This window comes from Rhinichthys klamathensis, unplaced genomic scaffold (genome assembly GCF_029890125.1).
Source record: "Rhinichthys klamathensis goyatoka isolate OS25496 unplaced genomic scaffold, OSU_Roscu_1.1 h1tg000349l_1, whole genome shotgun sequence".
Lineage (NCBI taxonomy): Eukaryota > Metazoa > Chordata > Actinopteri > Cypriniformes > Leuciscidae > Rhinichthys > Rhinichthys klamathensis.
In genome coordinates this window covers 207,526-225,976 of record NW_026606861.1, presented here as the reverse complement: position 1 = coordinate 225,976, position 18,451 = coordinate 207,526, and the positions used below count along the sequence as shown (strand labels likewise).

Genomic DNA, 18,451 nt, shown 5'->3' with positions numbered 1-18,451 from the left:
AGGAACCGGAACAGATACAATAGGGGCCTCTGCACCTTCGGTGCTTGGCCCCTAATTACAATCAATTTTTGAAGAAACACAACTAATAAATGACCTTTATGTGTTATTTTTAGCCCATTTTTTCAATATTCTTTATTTTTCTTAGTTGCTGTATTTATTTCAGTGAACCTTTAAAAATTGCAGTTTTGAGTTTCAGTGGCCCCTCGCTAAGAACAAACCAAACTGCTTTAAACAATATATATTTATAGATGCTTCTTTATAGTAGAGGTCCTGGGTAAGATTTGTATGCACTTCATTTAGCGGAGAATATCTCAACTGTTATAGACTAATATGACCCCATTGAACAACATGGGATGTGTGCCAAAATCTCTACCCGGGACGAAAGTCCTGAAAATGACCACAACAGGGGACGCTATTATCACACTATAGGTGAATAGGACTTTTTCTTCCCTTTATAGATATTCTCATACATTTCTACCAGATTAATCTTCATATTAAGAGAAATACTTTTTGTATTAAACTTTGTCTAAAATATGCAAATGAGGCAATATCTCATTAAATGTGCATACATATAAACCCTTGAAGCTACATATTTTCTGAGGTGATCACAATGTTCACAATGACCATGATTATAAAGTCATAGAAGAGTGTAAGCATTCTGATTTGATATAAAGAAAATGGCTAAAAAACAGTCAATCTTTTACAAACAACTACCAACATACAGGAATTGCCAGTTATTTATTAACCTACATTTTAAAACTTACATTTCCTACCTATTCCAAATATTCCTGTCATCACTTTTTTTTTGACAAAAGTTTACTTGGTAGCCATGACCTGAGGTCATAGCAGAGCACATGGCAGTCAAGCAAGATGACTTGAGATCAAGGAAAATAAGGAAATCTACTCTTTATTCTTTGCGTTGGCGTGTACACTTATTATATGTCATTATCATATGAGTTGTAATTTTGTGTATTTAAATACTCTCACTGGAGAAATTGTGACCAACGTAAATGTAGACAAGTTGTTGTGCTGTATCACAGAAAGCAGTGCTGCTTGTGCTAAATTTATCGATGATCGACTCAGAAATAAGTCGATATCGATATACTCAAAAATTAGTAAAGTCAAGTTTACTTTGCCAAAGACCACCTTGAATTTGGCTTCCAAAGCAAACATCAAAGATGAGACAATCAAAGCTCTCATGTTTATTGAGTATGAGTGTCACCGGGGGTTCACAGTTGAGGAGCTACTCCAGCATGAGATCACCAACTCTGCATTCTTCTTGGTTGACAAAGATGGTTACTTGAGGAAGAGTGCCAAATCACAACTTGGGACTGAGCTGCAGAAGTTGTGTCCACAAATAGATAAAAAAGGTCCAGATACCCTCCCCGCAAACACACGCCATCATTATCGACTTCATGGCATTGGTGAGAAAAGTCTCCTTAAAGAAACTTGATCCACCCGTCAAGACATTCCATGACTTTGCTATTGCTTTGACATTTATGGTCTACAAAGCTGGAAGAAACTGTGATGAGATCCATATCGTTTTCGACACTTACAGAGAGGACAGCATCAAACATGGAGAGAGGGAGAGAAGAGGAAAATCAAAAAAGTGGTATCAGTGGTATTAGAGAACTTTTGGTCATCTTCCATTAGCAAAACTGCTTTTCAGGCATTCTATGTTGAGTGGCTGACCGACAATTACAAAGGCACCAAACCACTATATCTTGGTATAACACCACAGGCATGGATTGTGTGTCAGCTGCGAGTGCTACTCCATTCCTTCAGCTCAACTGCACACACGAGGAAGCTGATGCCAGCAGCCATATCACCCTGCAGCCCAAGACTGGTTGCCCACTGAAGCTAAGCAGGGCTGAGCCTGGTTAGTACCTGGATGGGAGACCTTCTGAGAAAACCAGGTTGCTGCTGGAAGAGGTGTTAGAGAGGCCAGCAGGGGGCGCTCACCCTGTGGTCTGTGTGGGTCCTAACGCCCCAGTATAGTGACGGGGACACTGTACTATCAAAGAGCACCGTCCTTCGGATGAGACGTTAAACCGAGGTCCTGACTCTCTGTGGTCATTAAAAATCCCAGAATGTCTTTCGAAAGAGTAGGGGTGTAACCCCGGCATCCTGGACAAATTCGCCCAGTGGCCTCTGTCCATCATGGCCTCCTAATCATCCCCATATATATACACTGATTGGCTTCATCACTCTGTCTCCTCTCCACCAGTAAGCTGGTGTGTGGTGGGCGTTCTGGCGCACTATGGCTGCCGTTGCATCATCCAAGTGGATGCTGCACATTGGTGGTGGTTGAGGAGATTCCCCCTTCGATGTTAAGCGCTTTGAGTGCCTAGAAAAGCGCTATATAAATGTAATGAATTATTATTATTATTATTATTATATTATGACAGGATGATGTTCCATGTGCAGGACATTTTAAGTCACCGTACAGGATCTACATCACTGAAACTGTCATCAGGTGACACAAATGTCTTTGTGTGCCTATTATACCACATAACAGTCAATTGGAGAAATCTTGGCCTCCAAGAGCTCTGGCTCATCCGCAACTCAGGAGTGAAAAGATCAATATTACCACTTCATGATATCTGCTTTGCGCTGGGAGACGAGCTCACAGTGTCTCCCAGCACTACATGCGCTGACTGGGTGCGATACAACCAGCAAAATATCAACCAAACTTGCAGCTCTGAACACTGTCCGCAAACCAGACAACTCTTCTCTGATTCTCAATTTCAACTGTCCACAGCCAACAGAAAGTGCAATACAAATGGCGGAAACATTCTTGGTCAAATGTCTCAAACCATCAAAGGACATGGAGACATTTGACGACCTGCGCATTGCTGCGTTCGATAGTAATGCCCTTAAGATGGACTTTGAGAGGACTGCTTGCACCTCAACTAATGCAAGAAAACATATACAAAGAGCCTATTATCAACAGCAGCTTTAGGTCCAAGCACCATTTACAGACGCCATCTCGATCTTAAATGGAGATGCTTATGGTTTTGTAAGAAAGGGCAGTTTATTAGTCCCTGAGATTGTAATCTCAAAACCTGAAGGTTTGCCAGATCCCTGCTTGTGTGGCAAGTGTGCACACAAGGATGGGTGTCCCTGTCGGGTAGCTGGTATCCGTTGTTGCAAGTACTGCAAATGCAAGGGAGGCAATAGTTGTAAAAATTCTATCACTGAATGAGCTCTCATCATCATCCCGTACCTGGACTCTGTTGTGAAAGTTTTACATTGCAAAACAGGGAATAAACCTGTTGTTTTGTATTTTTCACTTTAAGTTAACGTTCCAATGATAATAGCAAGGTTGGATATAACATTTCTGTATATTAATCAAAGGCTTGTTTTCTTTCTTTTAAAAAAGTCCAATGTTTGTATACAATTGTATTTATAATTTTCCATTCAATACAGCACAAAACAAGATATCCCCCCACCCCACGACATCCACACTGAACATCAACAGAAACACAATTAAAAAATATCAAACCAGAATTTTTACACTTACACTACATGGTCATTGTAAAGATTGTGATCCCCTCAGAAAATCTGTAGCTTCAAGAGTTTAGGCTATATGTACGCATATTTATAGATATTGCCTAATTTGCATATTTTATTTTATTTTTAAGACAAAGTGTATTACAAAAAGTATTTCTCTTAATATGAAGATTATTAATCTGATAGAAATGTATGAGAATATCTATAAAGGGAAGAAAAAGTCCTATTCACCTGTAGTGTGATAATAGCGTCCCCTGTTGTGGTCATTTTCAGGACTTTCGTCCCGGGTAGAGATTTTGGCACACATCCCACGTTGTTCAATGGGGTCATATTAGTCTATAATAGTTGAGATATTCTCCGCTAAATGAAGTGCATACAAATCTTACCCAGGACCTAGACTAACACCGACTCCAGTCAGCAGCTCAAACTCTGAGAAGAAATCAAGCAGAACTACAGCAGCAGCTTCGACACAACTGACACACATCATCAGTCTCTCACCTCAGGGCAAAGGATTTGTATTAGCCTATTTTTGTACATCTGAAACGTCTTCATACATAAAAGGTTGTTTGATTTTTATTTTATTTTTTTATGCATTTGGCAAACACTTTTATCCAAAGCGACTTAAATTGCATTTAAAGGTACACGCTTACCTTCTTATCAGTTCTTGCTTTCCCTGGGAATCAAACTCATGACCCTGGCGTTGCAAGCACCAACACTCTACTGTTTGAGCTACGGGAAAGCATGTAAAATGTTTTACATTTTAGATGCTGTCAATACATAGATATTCTACATTCCAGTGTTTACATTATGTTTGAACTGAACTAACAGACATGATCCACAGATCCAGCTAACACAACAACACATAATGAAGTCTGTATGGCTTCTGGATCAATATTCAGAGGTAAAAGTCTTTACATGTTTGTTTTTTTCATGCTGATAACTTTATACCATTGAAATGTCAGTGAATTTGTAAATGGTTTGTAAATAATTGTTCATTGTTTTGTATCCTTGATTTGTATCTACAAAGTCATTTAGTTTCACATATTCATTCTCTTCTTTTTCTCTATTCTTTCTATCATCTGTCCCTCTCCGCACATCTTTTCTGCAGAGATTATAAATATATTTAAGATTTCAGCGTTTGCTGCTCCAACTGTGATTCTTCTTCAGATCATCTGTGCAAGAAGAGCTGGTGAGTTTGGAGCGACACAGAATCTGATGATTCACATTGATCTGTAATTCTGTGATCATGGTAAAAACTTGCGGTCAGTAAATTGTAATTAATTATTTTGTAGGGAGGAAGGACTCACACCACCCAGAGGAAATAGAGATGCCTACAGTATTAGAATAAAACACACTATACAAATAATAGGCAAGATTTATCTTCATGTTTGTGAATATTACCATTTTCCAGTGCTCCATATAAAAATGATGTAAACAAAAACATGTTACCTTAATAAACATGAATGGTTATTTCCACACACAGAAATATTAATATAAATACGGTGATTTCACCTTTCTAACTTTATTTCCTCTAATCTTGAAACTTTTTACAGAAGGCTTTTTAAATGTTTCAAAAGTCAATTTTAAATGATGACATGAGTCTGTTAATTATCATGACATATGTACAGATGTTTTTTTAATATATTTTTCTTATTATTATTATTTGTTCACTGATCATTTCAAGGCAAAATAAAATCTGTATGTTTCCTGCTAACCCTAAATAAGAAAATATATGATTATCTTCCCCACCCACAACATGCAAACATCTTTTTTGGTCTTCAAATATGTGCTGAAAAATGATTTGAGTTTATTTAACTCAAATATAAAAGCATTGGGAGGTATTTAAGGCATTAGAGAAAATTAAGGGTATGAATGTTTATCAAGCAACAATATAAATAAAATAAAAAAACAGAAAACAACTCTATTATATAAAAACAATATCTATTGACTAGATAACTTTGGATAAGCTGAAACAAACCATCTTAAACTGAAAATTTAAACAAAAATACATTAAAAAGGAAGAAACATAATTGTTATTTGCCCACTTCTCACATTGAAACTCAGTTGAAACTTCATGCAATCATTAAATTAATTTGAAGAATTACCAGTAATGAATATTTCTCACCTGTCCATGTTGTCATTATTGCAGTGAGTGAATCGCACAAACTTCAAGAAGCTACAGTACATTTAAATTTTAGTTCATGCCATCATGATGTTTCATTTTACAGAAACGGTTGGAAAGAAAAACATTTTTATTTTAAAGCTGCTGTAGGTAACTTTTGAAAAAGTGTATTTGCTAAAACTGTCATTATGTCCTGACAGTAGAATATGAGACAGATAATCTGTGTAAAAATCAAGCTCCTCTGGCTCCTCCCAGTGGTCCTATTGCCATTTGCAAGAAATACACGCTCCCGGTCAGAAACAACCAATCAGAGCCAGGTGGACTGTCTTAGCAGTGTCAATCACGCTCGTGTACGCGCTGATCACACCCCTCTCTTGCACAGCGCGAGCCGTCGTTCAAACTCAAGATTGCCGGCGTGCTGCAGAAGAGGTGCCACATAAGCTTATCTTATGAAGGAGAAACAACCTAAACTGCCAATTCTCGAGTGACACCTGCTCATCAAACAAAGAGGTAAAAGGAAAAAGACTGATGACGATAAACAAGCGAAAAAGAAAGAATTATACAGAGAGCCCATTGACTCGGTGTCAAAACTCTAGCCGCATAGCATGTAGATAAAATGTCACGCACTCTGCTAACTTAAGCAACAATTGAAACCTGCTAATTCACTGGCTTGTCATGTTGCTGAAATAATGTACTAGCACACCTTATCTAGCATTATATATCGCTAGAATAATTACTTACATACTGTAACGTTAGTAACCGTTATATTAACGTTATCTTACTAGCTATTTATAACTTATAGAAAGAGTGCAACGTTATAAAGTTACATGTAGGCTATTGCAAAATACATAATGATTTGAGGACCAAGTTTGTAGTCAAAGTATGGGCAGGCCATAGTCAAAGTAAAGCATATTATTGACGTTTAGTCCTTATTAGTGAATGTCATATAACTTTTTATCCGCTGTTATCGGTGGCCCTGTTTACTAGCCTGCGCGTTCACGACAGGCTCCGCTGTGGAGGACGAGCTGTGGAGGGAGGGCTGTAGTGCAGCAGAGAGCAAGGGGGTGGGACCTGTAAGTTGTGCTTGTTCAAATTTTCAGGCTAAGTCAACGTTTTCTCAAAACTCCCTACTGCAGCTTTAATCTCATCTTTGATGACCCAGATATCAATCGGTCTGATATCACAGTTGTTTAACAATATCCTGTCTAGAAAAATGTGCAGATAGTAACTGCATGTTAGCCTACTGTCTGCCAGAGTTAAACTCATATGAGCAGACAGTGAGAGGGTCACTATTCATTCCATCCAGATAAAGTCCTGGCACCACACTGAGACAGCAAGGCTGTTTTGAGCTGTAGTTTATCTGGATCAACCGAGACATGTTGTCAGCGTTATAGAAGGACACCTGCTTTCTCTCACAGTCCAGATACAACCCTATTTTCTGTGGTTTGTCTCGAGAACTTAATGGAGTGTCCTTTCCATCACAGGACAGAACGTATCCTTTATTGTGTTTAAGGTGGAGCAGGATCTCACTCTCGCCTGACTTTGTTGTCGGTTTTTCTGCACCCATCTTGATTCCCACAGTCCAGTCTGGCTTTTTATCCACCTCTACTTCCCAGTAGTGCTGGCCAGTTTGGAAGTTTTCCACTGAAACTGTACCTGGGTTGAAGTCTTTATACAGACCAGAAATTCTGTCAGCTTGTCGGATTCTGGTCCCCCCTGGAGACACTTTTAAGTATGACTCTCCAGGGTTTTTCAGGGTTAAACTCTCAGGAACTACAGCACAGACACAGGCAGAAACATTATTAAATGATGAATCAGTTGTCGAATGAGAAGTTATTGTAGATCTTGCATTAAACATTCTGGTTATGTTTCGTTCTAAACCTATAATCATAAATGAAACTTTTGCAATTAATTCCCCAAACCACTAAATGTACAGATTCCCTCATTCAAACTTTACCTGTTTTTTTGTGTTTTTGTTTTTGATTATTTCAACGTAACTTTGGTTTATGTTTTTAAGAAAATAAAGGTTAAAGTTTGAAAATGTCCTGTTGATTTACATCTATTTAATCATATGTAGCTGCTGCCTTTACACTGCAAATGTCTCTAAATAATGATGTCCAAGAAAAAGATTAAACCCTATGTGCCAAGTTCTAAGAAATGTAATCTTTATATTATATCATATTTCTATAGTTTAACAACAATAAAATGTCTAATAGAGGTGTAACCACTAAACATAAATACTTTCCTCGCACGCTGAACCCATGTTAGAGAACATAGCTTAATAATTAAATTCTAAAACTTTTTTTTTCAAGTACATTTTTTATTTATTCATGAATTGTTTGAATTATGAATTATGAGGAAGTTTTCCATCTGACATTTCATTACACTAAATATTTATTTATTATTATATATTTTTTGAATAATAGATCTGGCCAAAAAGCATCATGTCACTGACCTAATATATAAAGTTTTGATGTTGATTCTGACACACAGCTGACAGAAAACAAGGCAAATACAGAGAATCATGACAACCAAGTCTGAAATCTAACTCCATGTAAAACTGTTGCTGCTTTGCAAGCGCTGGCATTTCCTTCAAGGAATGCAGATCTAGTTTCACTTTAGCTGAACTTTCAACATCATGCACGTTTGTCATATTCTTCACCTGCTTTGATAGATTGCAGCATCTCCTTCCACACAAAGAACTGCAGGTGAGTTTCATGGGGGCCAAGAAAGAGAGAATCAGGAAGAACAGTAAGATCTTTCACCCTTGACATATACCTGAAATAGAAAGTCAATTCAGCATCAGAAACTTCAATTTTACAGAAATGTTAACACTGACTGATGTGATTTAGGTCTAATTAACAGCATTGCGTTTTAATTTACTTATTTGTTGGAGTGACAGCGGCCTTTTGCTTCATGTTTTTTGTCATTGGAAATCCTTTTTCATTCCACCACTGTAGACAAAAACAGAATCAAAAAGTACTTTTGTGCTTTATTTATGTTTTACAGTATAAAACCTAACTTTAATTGAAAACTATAGATTATCACATGTGTGCTCTTGTGCACAACTTCGCCCTTTAAAAATAGAAATATGTAATCTAATGTGTTGTAACCTGTAGAAAGTGATCGGATTGATCAATCTCCAGTGCTGACTGCAGAATAATCTCCTTTTCTTTATTCTCCATAAATCTTTTGTTTATAAAAGACTGATTCCTCTGCATGACTTCTACAACTTTCTTTTCCTCCTCCTTCAACTGTTTCTTCACCTCGTCCTCTTTTTGTCGTAAGAACTGGTGCATTTCTTCAAACTGAGCAGAGATCTGGGCTGATAAGGTTTGGGATTTATCCTAGAGAGAGAGAGAGAGAGAGAGACTGACTGACTTTGTAAATTAGTGAATTGTTGTTTCCATTCTTACCTTCAGGAGCTATTTATGTGTGTGTAACCTAATGTATTTGGTTGATTCGGTATGTAACAAGGAGAATGACTATCAGTATTATTTATTTATTTTTATGTCATGAATTATTAACCGAGTTAGTTTTCGGGAGTGACATTCTTGACAAAAACATAAACATAATAAACATAAAATAAACATAATATAATAAATATGTAATGTATTAATTTCATTTTCATTATAATATCAGGACAGTTGCATCACCCTCAAATATTTGACTTTATGTTAGCCAAAAAAAACATCAAAAATAATTTTAATTATAAACTTGCTCATGGAAGAGGCATATTCAAGTCATTGTATGAACTGTCTTTTTAATGTATTTCTGAATAAATTTATAGATAGGCCAAAAAGATGAGTACAGGCATGAAATGTGGAGCCTCTGGTACCTGTGCAGATAATTCATTCATTATTTTTCTCTTTGTTTACATGCTTTGATACCTCCGTTTTGGTGATCTCAGTTGTCTGTTGTTGTATCATGTAATCCAACTGTCCATTTTCTTTGGCAAGAAAACCCAAAGCAGTCTTCAGCTCCCCCTACAGAAAAAGACACCTCGGACACGATTTAAAACGCACTGACAGAAAGCAGAGAAGGCTCTCTGGATATCTTTAATTAAACAAGCCTGGGGTTCAATTTTAGAAACCTAATTATGCTATGAATAACATTACACAAATGCATATAGGTTGAAAGCAAGAAAGGAGTTTTAAATCTGCAGTGCTTTTATCAGGAAGTCAGACGTGGCTCTTATGTAAATGACCCGAGGTTTACCTTGTTGATCTGCGCAGCTTCTTTCACGGGTTTAAAGACGTGGCCTTTATGTTTGTCTCCATCCCTGCAGATGACACACACCAGCTTCTGATCAGTCTCACAGAATAGCTTAAGCTTCTCATCGTGTTCAGAACACATCAGCGTCCTTTCCATTTCTGGAGAATTTAAGGTTTGTGTTCCTTCTTTAGATGAGTATCTGTCCGATTTCTGCTCGGCAAGGTGCTCTCTCACTGTCGAGGTCATGTTCCTCAGTAAACGGCTGGATTTCAGGTCTTCTGCGTTATAAGGCCTTTGGCATTCTGGGCAGGCGTTTGGTCCCAGGCTGGCCTGCATGTGGCCCGTGATGCATTCCCGACAAAACGAGTGCTCACAAGAGAGAGTCACTGGATCCGTAAAATCACTCAAACACACGGAGCACTTGATCTGAAAAGACAAAGGAGAATACATTTTAGCTTCCTTCTGGTCGAGATCTTGCTAAGCAATAAGTACTGTTTTGGTGGAATAAACGTATTCTTTCTTCCAAAGACGATGATGTTATTTTGTTAGATGTGTTTGTTCTTCTACCAAGTGAACACTTTCGGTTTCAAATACATTTAAATTTGGCTTGCGTAACTAGTATTGTTCCTCCCCCCACAGGTTGTATAACATGAAAAGTAGTCAAACTGGAATGCCAGACCATATACTGTACCTATTTCTATATAGAATAGAGACTGAGATTGTATTGTATTAGCACAAATACTTTTCGGCCAATGCTTGTATTAAGCTTAAAGACATGCCCATTGTTAATTCTGTCCATAAACTTTTTCCAAGCATGTAATATTTACATAACAGCTGAACAAATGGTTTAAAACATTTTGCACCCCACAAAAATAACCCAATGTATTTAGAGATAAACGATAGGCAGAGTTTTCTGTCATCATTTACTCACACTCGTTGTTTTAAACCTGAATTTCTTTCTTCTGCTGAACACAAAAGAAGATATTTTTGGGGGAACTATCCCTTCATGGTTGTAAAAACTCCACAATCCATTTTTAACATTCGTTACTCAAAGTTCTCCACTTTTTCATAAGGAAAGTTTGTAAATTTAAACTTTTTACTTGTATATTTATATTGTATATATATTAACATTAACCTAATAAATCCTAATCCCAATCCCAAATCCCAATAAAAGACTGAACAAACTCTACAGCTTCATTGTTCCATCAGGAAAGTGTAGTGTTACTTCAAAATGGAACGCTTTCTGTTTTTCACTGAACATCAGAGGATTCTAAAAAGAGATTTCATGGCTTCAATGCTGTCTCTCCACCTCATGTGTCCAGTGTGTTTGAGTGACTTCCGAGATCCAGTAAGTTTGCCCTGTGAGCCTGCTCTCTGCCGAAAGTGTATTACAAGTTATTTGGAATCAAGTGAAGGTGCTCACAAATGCCCAGAATGCAGACAAACCTTCACCAGACAGGATGTTAAAGGTAACCGAGTTCTGAGAAACGTTGTGGACGTCATACAACAGCGCAAGACAAAACAACAGACTCCAAGGAAGGCACAAGAACTGTTGTGGCCTGACCATGAAGAGCAACTCAAACTTTTCTGTGAGAACGACCAGAGATTGGTTCAAGGAGGGAGAGAAACACAGTGGACACAGTTTCAAGCCTGTAAAAGAAGCTATGGAGATCAGTGAGGTTGTATATGTACAATGTATGAATAAACAAATTTAAAAATGTGACAGGAAGAAACTGTAATGACAACTTTTTGTATAATAATGTGTTTTTGTTGATGCTATTGTTAATTTAGATTGTGGTGAGAGAGGCAATGAGATTTATTTTGGATGCCAATAAACAAATTGGTGACATGATCTTGAACCAGATGCTTGAAATCACAAAATCTAAGGTAGGTTATTAAAAGAAACGATTATGTTTTTATTTGACATGTTTTTCAGTCTGCCACTCTCTTAGACTTTGTCTGTCTATCACATTTCTTCTACTATTCATATAATGTAAATCCACAGGAAAGAGCCAAATGTCTCAAGGAAAAGATGCATGCTCAGTTTAACAAAAAGCATGACTTCTTGAGGGAAAAGGAGGAAGAAATATTGAGACAGCTCAAGAAAGCAGCACACAGTGCTGAGGAATCAATGAAGCAAAATGCATCATTGTTGGCAAAGTTGCAAATTAATGGAAATAATCAGGTGTCCGTGTTGGAGTCAGGACTAACAATATGCCAACCTGAGAGGTTTTGGTAATCCACACACATAATATAGTATAATATAATATATAACGTAATAATTCACATCTTCTATGCTGTTATTCCTACCATCATTTCATTTAATTTTGGATTTTATGAAATGAAATTTCAGTGGTGGAGTGAAGGTTTCCCTTTTGTCGATGAAATCACACTCAGTGAGAACACAGACTTATCAAGTCTGCCTTCCTAACCAAGCAGGGCCGGCCCTGACCAATTTGCTGCCCTAGGCAAGATTTTACCTGCCGGCTGGCGCTCCATGCATTACAGCCCATTTCACCCCATCATTGTGTTGGTGATTATTTAGTCATATATATATATATATAAATAGCAAGAGCATTACATCTAGCATTCAAGTCAAGTCCCCTTTATTTTTATATAGCGCTTTTTAGCCTACAATACAGATTATTTCAAGGCAGCTTTACAGTGATAACAGGAAAATAATGCAACAAAGTTTGCTTCTCCTGTACAGCAGATCTAGAAGAAAATAGTGTCATAATCAAGCTTAAGTATGTTCAGTGATGGTTTATTTTGTTGTAAAAAAATATTAATTTATCTAATTTATATATAGCTTGCTCTGGATAAAACAGTGATGTCATCGTCCAAATGTCATTCATGCACAAACTATTCACTGAGCACTAGCAAAAGTGTTTGTTTGGGAGTTGATGGCAGCAATCTTCCACTAAATTATGGCACAGTTCATGTTTTCAACATGAATGAAACTGTGAAATGTCTTCTTTAATGTGCATTTTACATAAAACATAATAAACCTGTAGCCTATATCGTTAATAATTTTGGCAAATAAATGTTAAAAAATGCCATATATTCACCTCAAAACTGCACAACTGTATAGTAAAACATTAATTAATAAAAGTGATAGTAAATGCGTCTAAAAAACACTGACATGATTGTTACAAATCGCATTGTCTGGGGGCTCTGAAGAACTCAGAACTACTGTTAGCATAAAGTTATAAGGTAAAAATAACTGCCATTAAATTATAGTATCTTACTACTATGCAATTAGATAAACTGTTCATTCATTACATCACTTTACCTCTGTCTTTATCCCCTTGTAGCCTCTTCTCTTTGGCACTGTATCTATCGCAGGCTATAATGCTAATATAAATGTGTCATGAAAATTCGGCCATCCGTCACAATGAGGTAACTTTCACCGTGTCTAGACCTGGCGCGAGCTGCCAGGCCCGTTTCTAGTGCTTGAGTGTGTTAAGCGCCCTCAAACGAAAGCAATGCTGTCTACATTGGATGCGGCGAGGGGCGACGCTACACAACAAATGACCAACAGTAAACTGATCGCGCGCGCTCTGTTTCTGGAGCACTTACAAGCACTCGCTGGGCGGGGGAAGATTGACGCGCCGGACCGGAGTCGGGGGACTTAGTTAAGTTTTTGTGGAGTTGTTTTGCTTTATTTTGTAGTATTTCGAATTAATGGTTTTAAAATAGTATTAGTAAAAAAAAAAAAAAATTAACTCGTTCACTCATTTTGGCGCCCCTATTGAGTGGTGGCGCCCTTAGCATTTGCCTATACCGCCTATGCAACGGGCCGGCCCTGTAACCAAGTAAGATGTAAAATGCATTTTTGCAAACATTTTTGTTCTTTTTTAAACTTTATTTGACCAACATGCTTAGCCGAGGCTCAAAATTGATCTGCGGGTCAGAACAAAAGGTGTGTAAAATTAAGTGATTACAGGGTTCTCAAGTTTTATCAAAAGCTTGGAGTGAGATCACATGCGGTTAGGGGAGGGGCCTAAATGGAGCCCCGCCCCCAATTTTACCCATTGTTCATAATTAACCAGCAAAAATTGAAATTATAACAGTTGGTAAATCTGATAAATGACAGAGCAATTCATCACATCAAATATAGGCCTACTCTTTAATGTTATATTTCAAAATTAGGCTACAAATATATAACAAATTGCTCCAAAATGTTTGGAAAAACAAATATTTTTGCATTTTTCCCTGACATCTTTGAAAAATACAAATGCAATGGCAATGATTAGGCTAATGTATGTTTTGACAGGATATACAATATTACCAAGAGCACTCTGCTTTAGCCTTAATGTAACTAGAAATACTATTAATACAGTATAACATAGAATTTAAAATAAACTGAAGAAATACATCTTCATTCCTTCCCATACCCAATAACATTCCCTTAGCCAAACTGAGCCAAAGCTTTTGGCCTGGTTGCAAAGCAGTTGTAGAGTTTTTGACTGCATCAATAATGTATACGATGGGCTATATATTAAATGTTCTAGTCTAAAAATGTTAGGCGAGCTTTCTTCCAACTTACTTTCTCCATCACGACGTGTGTTCGCGCGATGTCGCGGTGGCCGAACTTCCGTGTGTGTTCGCGGACTTCGCGCGTCTATAAGTTGCCTAGTAACGAACGCAATCTGGCCGAGATGCGGACGCGCTGGCGACAGGAAACTTATCTTTGTGTGCATGCGCCTCGTATACAACGTTATATATAAAGCTTGCAGGACAACTTGGTTGGCATTGCCTTTTCAGCGTGAGAAATACACGGTGTGGCGTGTGAGCGTGTGAACTGGTTGAATTGCGTGTGTCTCACGGCCAATGCGTGAGACTTGAGAACCCTGGATTAAATGACTAAAACTGCAATGAAAACGTGACTACCCAGTCAACGTGTGACATCATGCGATGATCACAGTGACATCACACCATCCTCACATTGTGATACTCACATTGGCCCTCATTTAACATTCTTGCGTAGAAACGGGCGTATATGTTGGCGTTAGATTATGCTTACACTCCTCTCACCGCCTGATTTATGAAGCTGTGCGTACCTTTGAAATCCAGGTGTACGCAATACCTGCCCTTGATAAATCCCGCGGCTGAAAACGATCGTCATTAGAATAGCACGCCCCTATATATTCAAGTCTCTGCTTCCCCCACGCCCTCATTTTACGCCATGTACACACGGAAGACGGCATAGAAGAGAAACTTCTCTGACGTGGAGCCGAAATGTCCTATCACAATGCAATATTTTACGGCACGTCTTTTGAAACAATTAGCATTCAATTTCGAATCGCGTCACATGTATTGGGGTGTACAATAGTGACGATGATGATGTGATGTGGAGTACCATTCATTCACATTAATAAGTGCATGACAATTTGTAATATTCTTCTTATTATTATGATTTTTATTATTAATGACGCTTGTTGTTATTTAGAAGAAGAACGTCGTTATTATTATTTATTTGTATTGTTATTATTATTATTTAAAAGAAGAAGAATGTATTTTTTATTATTTTGTCAGTCTGAATTATTTTTTGGTCATTGAAAGCCTTTCATTACCGAACCCAGTCCGTGCGCACCTGCCGGGCCTAACCATGAAACGTCAGGGTAAAGCGCACAGGCTCGCAACTGAAGGAATACATATGGCTAAAAATCAAATGCTTTGGTAAAGTCACACAAATTAAACATTGAAGTCCATGTTGCACAAAAATAAACACTGAAGTTTATAATTACTATGTTGTTGTTGTTGGTCATAATATATCATATCTTTTAGTTTGTCAGTGCGTTTTGTGGTGTTAGGAATTGTTTTTCTGCGCATTTCTGCACTAACACAAAACGTGCACACCACCTCCTGAGCTGGCGTAGGATTTGAGCGTTCCGTACACCAACGTCCATATTGATAAATCTCAAAGTCACCGTGGGTTTGGGTGTACGCCAGGTGTACGCTGGAAATTTGGTGTACGCACTTTTGATAAATGAGGGCCATTGTGAGTAAAATGTGAGCTCATTGTGAATTCAAAATGTTGAGGAGGTTGAGAGGAGGCAGTTCAAATATCAGTCACTTGCTGTTTCTGGTCATGTCAATCACAGTGCTGATTGACAAGAACAAGACCTTACCCTAACCTATCTTCAACCAATGAAACTGGCTGCAAGTGTGGTGGCTACCTGTCCCGCATTTTGCAGGACAGTCCCGAAATTGGGAGCTTAACCGCATGGGAACGTTCGGTTAATGTCCCAAATGTCCTCTTTGTAACGTTTAGAGAACTTTTAGGGAACGTTGTGCAAGGTCACGAGAACAACCCCTCCTACGGAGGTTTGTCCCGCATCCCGCAAGATGTAAACAGTGTGTGAATACAATGTATTGTTTTTCTTCCCTGAAATTACAATACTAAGAAATATGACAAATAAAAATGCGATTGCCGTTTTAAAATCCATGTGCGCAGCCGTATGTTCTATCTTTATCAACCAACGCATTCGTAGAAAGGGATTTTTCCTTATGAGGGATTTCTTGAAAGACATCTCAATTCACTGATTGGCTGAAATGCACCAAAGCTAATTTGCCAAACGCCATTAAATTCAAAAGAAGAATAAAAATTATCTGCACCACGAGGAGGGAGGAAGCTTCCAGAGGAGATATGAGCGAGGATGCACAGGTGTATGTGCGGAAGTCTTTCTTGTCGAAAAACTTGATACACGTTTAATTCTCCTCCCCCTTCATATCTGTCACTATAATGTTAATTTATGTTTTACATTTTGCAATTTAATTAAACCATACAGCTCACATATTTAAACAGGGCATCATGCTTTATTATTATTTATTATGAATTTCTTAGATAACCAAACTCAAACAACATAAGGCCAGATCCCTTGAGCGCAGCTGATAAAACTTTTAAGTGACACTTAAGTGTTTCCTTGGGTTGGGAGTAAGTTGCTAAGACGTGAGGAAAGAAAACAAGGAAAGAAAGCAAGGAAAGAAATCAAGGATGCACAATTTAAGAAATGAGACGCAACATAATGTGAGCACTTATTGACCCTGGTGGGAGGAATGAAAGAGTATATGGCACATGACTGAAATTACTTTTGGAGGGAACATTATGGGTTAACTGTTAAACATCCATCCAGCCGAACCGTTAAACATTTATTCTTTATTCTTAACCAACCAATGTGACTTATATGCAGTAGATGAATTTAAAACTATTATTTTTTACAGATATAAATCAAGGCTTGATGGCGCTAAAGTGATTTCTGACCACTTCACTCTTGGCCCTTATGAAACTGGCCTGCCACTAATTGTTTGGAGAGACATGCTAGGCCCTGTTAAACTTGAGTTGAGCTCTAATGAACATCTCTCATGGTAATGTTTTATGAAAAATTATTTAACACAGTTACATTTTTGTTTCTCTTATTAAACACAACCATATGTCTAGGTCACCATATTTATTAGTTTCATTTGTTTGGAGAATGTTTGCTTCTTGTAATCTTTTTTTTTTTCTTAGACCTATCAGAAACTGGCTATCAGAAAAGATAGCCATCGGCAGTCTCAAGGGGAAGATTGCTTTGCCAAATTCCAAAAGTTTCACAAAGGTTATAAGGAAAAATTTGTGGAGAACATACAACCAGATGTACTGGGAGGTTGACATAGGAGTTGAACCAGGATGGGAACGTGGACTTACAGTTAGATATTACCCAAAGGAGAAGAATGGTTCTCTCTGGCAGGCATTATTTTCTAAATGTTTTGAGAACATATCTCTTTCAGTAAAAGATGACAAATGCTGTAAGGGGCAGTGAATAAACCCTAATTGTCAGCCAGATTATACCCAGAAGAGTTGGAGTTTATGTAGACAGTGAAAAAACGTCATGTTGTGTTTTGCAATGCCTGTTTTGCAATGTCTCTCATTCACACAGTGCGGTGTGGAGATAAATAGATTTATCTATAAATCAAACCTTCTATTTTGTACACCTGTTTTGGATTTATGAGAATCTGAGAAATGGTCTATCCTACTATTTTTTGTATAAATTATAATTAATGTTATAAATATGATGTTCATTTCTAAAAATAAAAATAAATAAAAAAGGCTAAATTAATAAATATCATAATTTTAAGAATTTATTTTATGTAATTTCATGTAAATATCTGTTAAGCCATAAAGCATATAGTATGATTATGAATAGGGGATTTGCCCTGCATAAATTTTGTCATATGATGTATTTCATATTTGAACTATTTGAGAGTGTGATTTTTCTTTTTTATAAATGTGTGTACAAATTTACTGTGAAAGAGACCTTGCTCAAATGCTCCTGTATAAACTGGCATATTCAAAAATGATGAAGACATTTATATCTAAGTGAAACAATAAACGTTCATCCTATGAGGGTCAAACTCTGGCTGCATACGAAATCGCATACTTCCACTATATAGGCAAAGAAATGTATGTGGCAAATATGTCCGAATTCACAGTACTCCTAAGAGTAGGCAAAAAGTACTCAGATGACCTACTTCTTCTGGCGAGATTCTGAAGTGTGCGTACGACACTTTGCGATCCTCTCCACAGCAGGAGAGGATCTATGAATGACAGTAAAGTGA

At 37.5% G+C, this 18,451-nt stretch overlaps 2 protein-coding genes and 1 long non-coding RNA gene across 3 annotated transcripts; 2 read left to right on the top strand and 1 right to left on the bottom strand.

Moving 5' to 3' along the window:
• Positions 1–4,277: 4,277 nt before the first annotated feature.
• Positions 4,278–5,142, top strand: LOC130068939 (uncharacterized). Its single transcript, XR_008803723.1, has 3 exons — positions 4,278–4,414; positions 4,622–4,702; positions 4,806–5,142. It is a non-coding gene; the product is annotated as an uncharacterized LOC130068939 (long non-coding RNA).
• Positions 5,143–6,780: 1,638 nt separating this feature from the next.
• Positions 6,781–10,440, bottom strand: trim108 (tripartite motif containing 108). Its single transcript, XM_056232586.1, has 6 exons — positions 9,854–10,440; positions 9,526–9,621; positions 8,749–8,982; positions 8,519–8,589; positions 8,298–8,413; positions 6,781–7,408 (listed from the first exon to the last, which is right to left on the bottom strand). Exons 1-6 carry the CDS (start codon positions 10,298–10,300, stop codon positions 6,876–6,878), a joined length of 1,497 nt encoding a protein of 498 aa, XP_056088561.1. The 5' UTR covers positions 10,301–10,440; the 3' UTR covers positions 6,781–6,875.
• A 695-nt stretch (positions 10,441–11,135) lies between these two features.
• Positions 11,136–17,792, top strand: LOC130068941 (nuclear factor 7, brain). Its single transcript, XM_056232592.1, is given in 10 exon segments — positions 11,136–11,461; positions 11,463–11,529; positions 11,642–11,737; positions 11,856–12,083; positions 12,198–12,262; positions 17,063–17,218; positions 17,366–17,485; positions 17,487–17,636; positions 17,638–17,713; positions 17,715–17,792. Coding segments are annotated over 10 exon segments (1,362 nt in total).
• The last annotated feature ends 659 nt before the right edge of the window (positions 17,793–18,451 follow it).

What these genes read in the sequence shown, in the direction of transcription:
- trim108 (XM_056232586.1), bottom strand. Translation starts at nt 10,300, where the DNA reads ATGTATTCTCCTTTGTCTTTTCAGATCAAGTGCTCCGTGTGTTTGAGT. An exon ending in AATCCGATCACTTTCTACAG is followed by an intron (nt 8,590 to 8,748) that starts GTTACAACACAT and finishes TTTTGTCTACAG; the next exon opens with TGGTGGAATGAAAAAGGATT. An exon ending in GCTGCAATCTATCAAAGCAG is followed by an intron (nt 7,409 to 8,297) that starts GTGAAGAATATG and finishes TCTGTGCTGTAG; the next exon opens with TTCCTGAGAGTTTAACCCTG.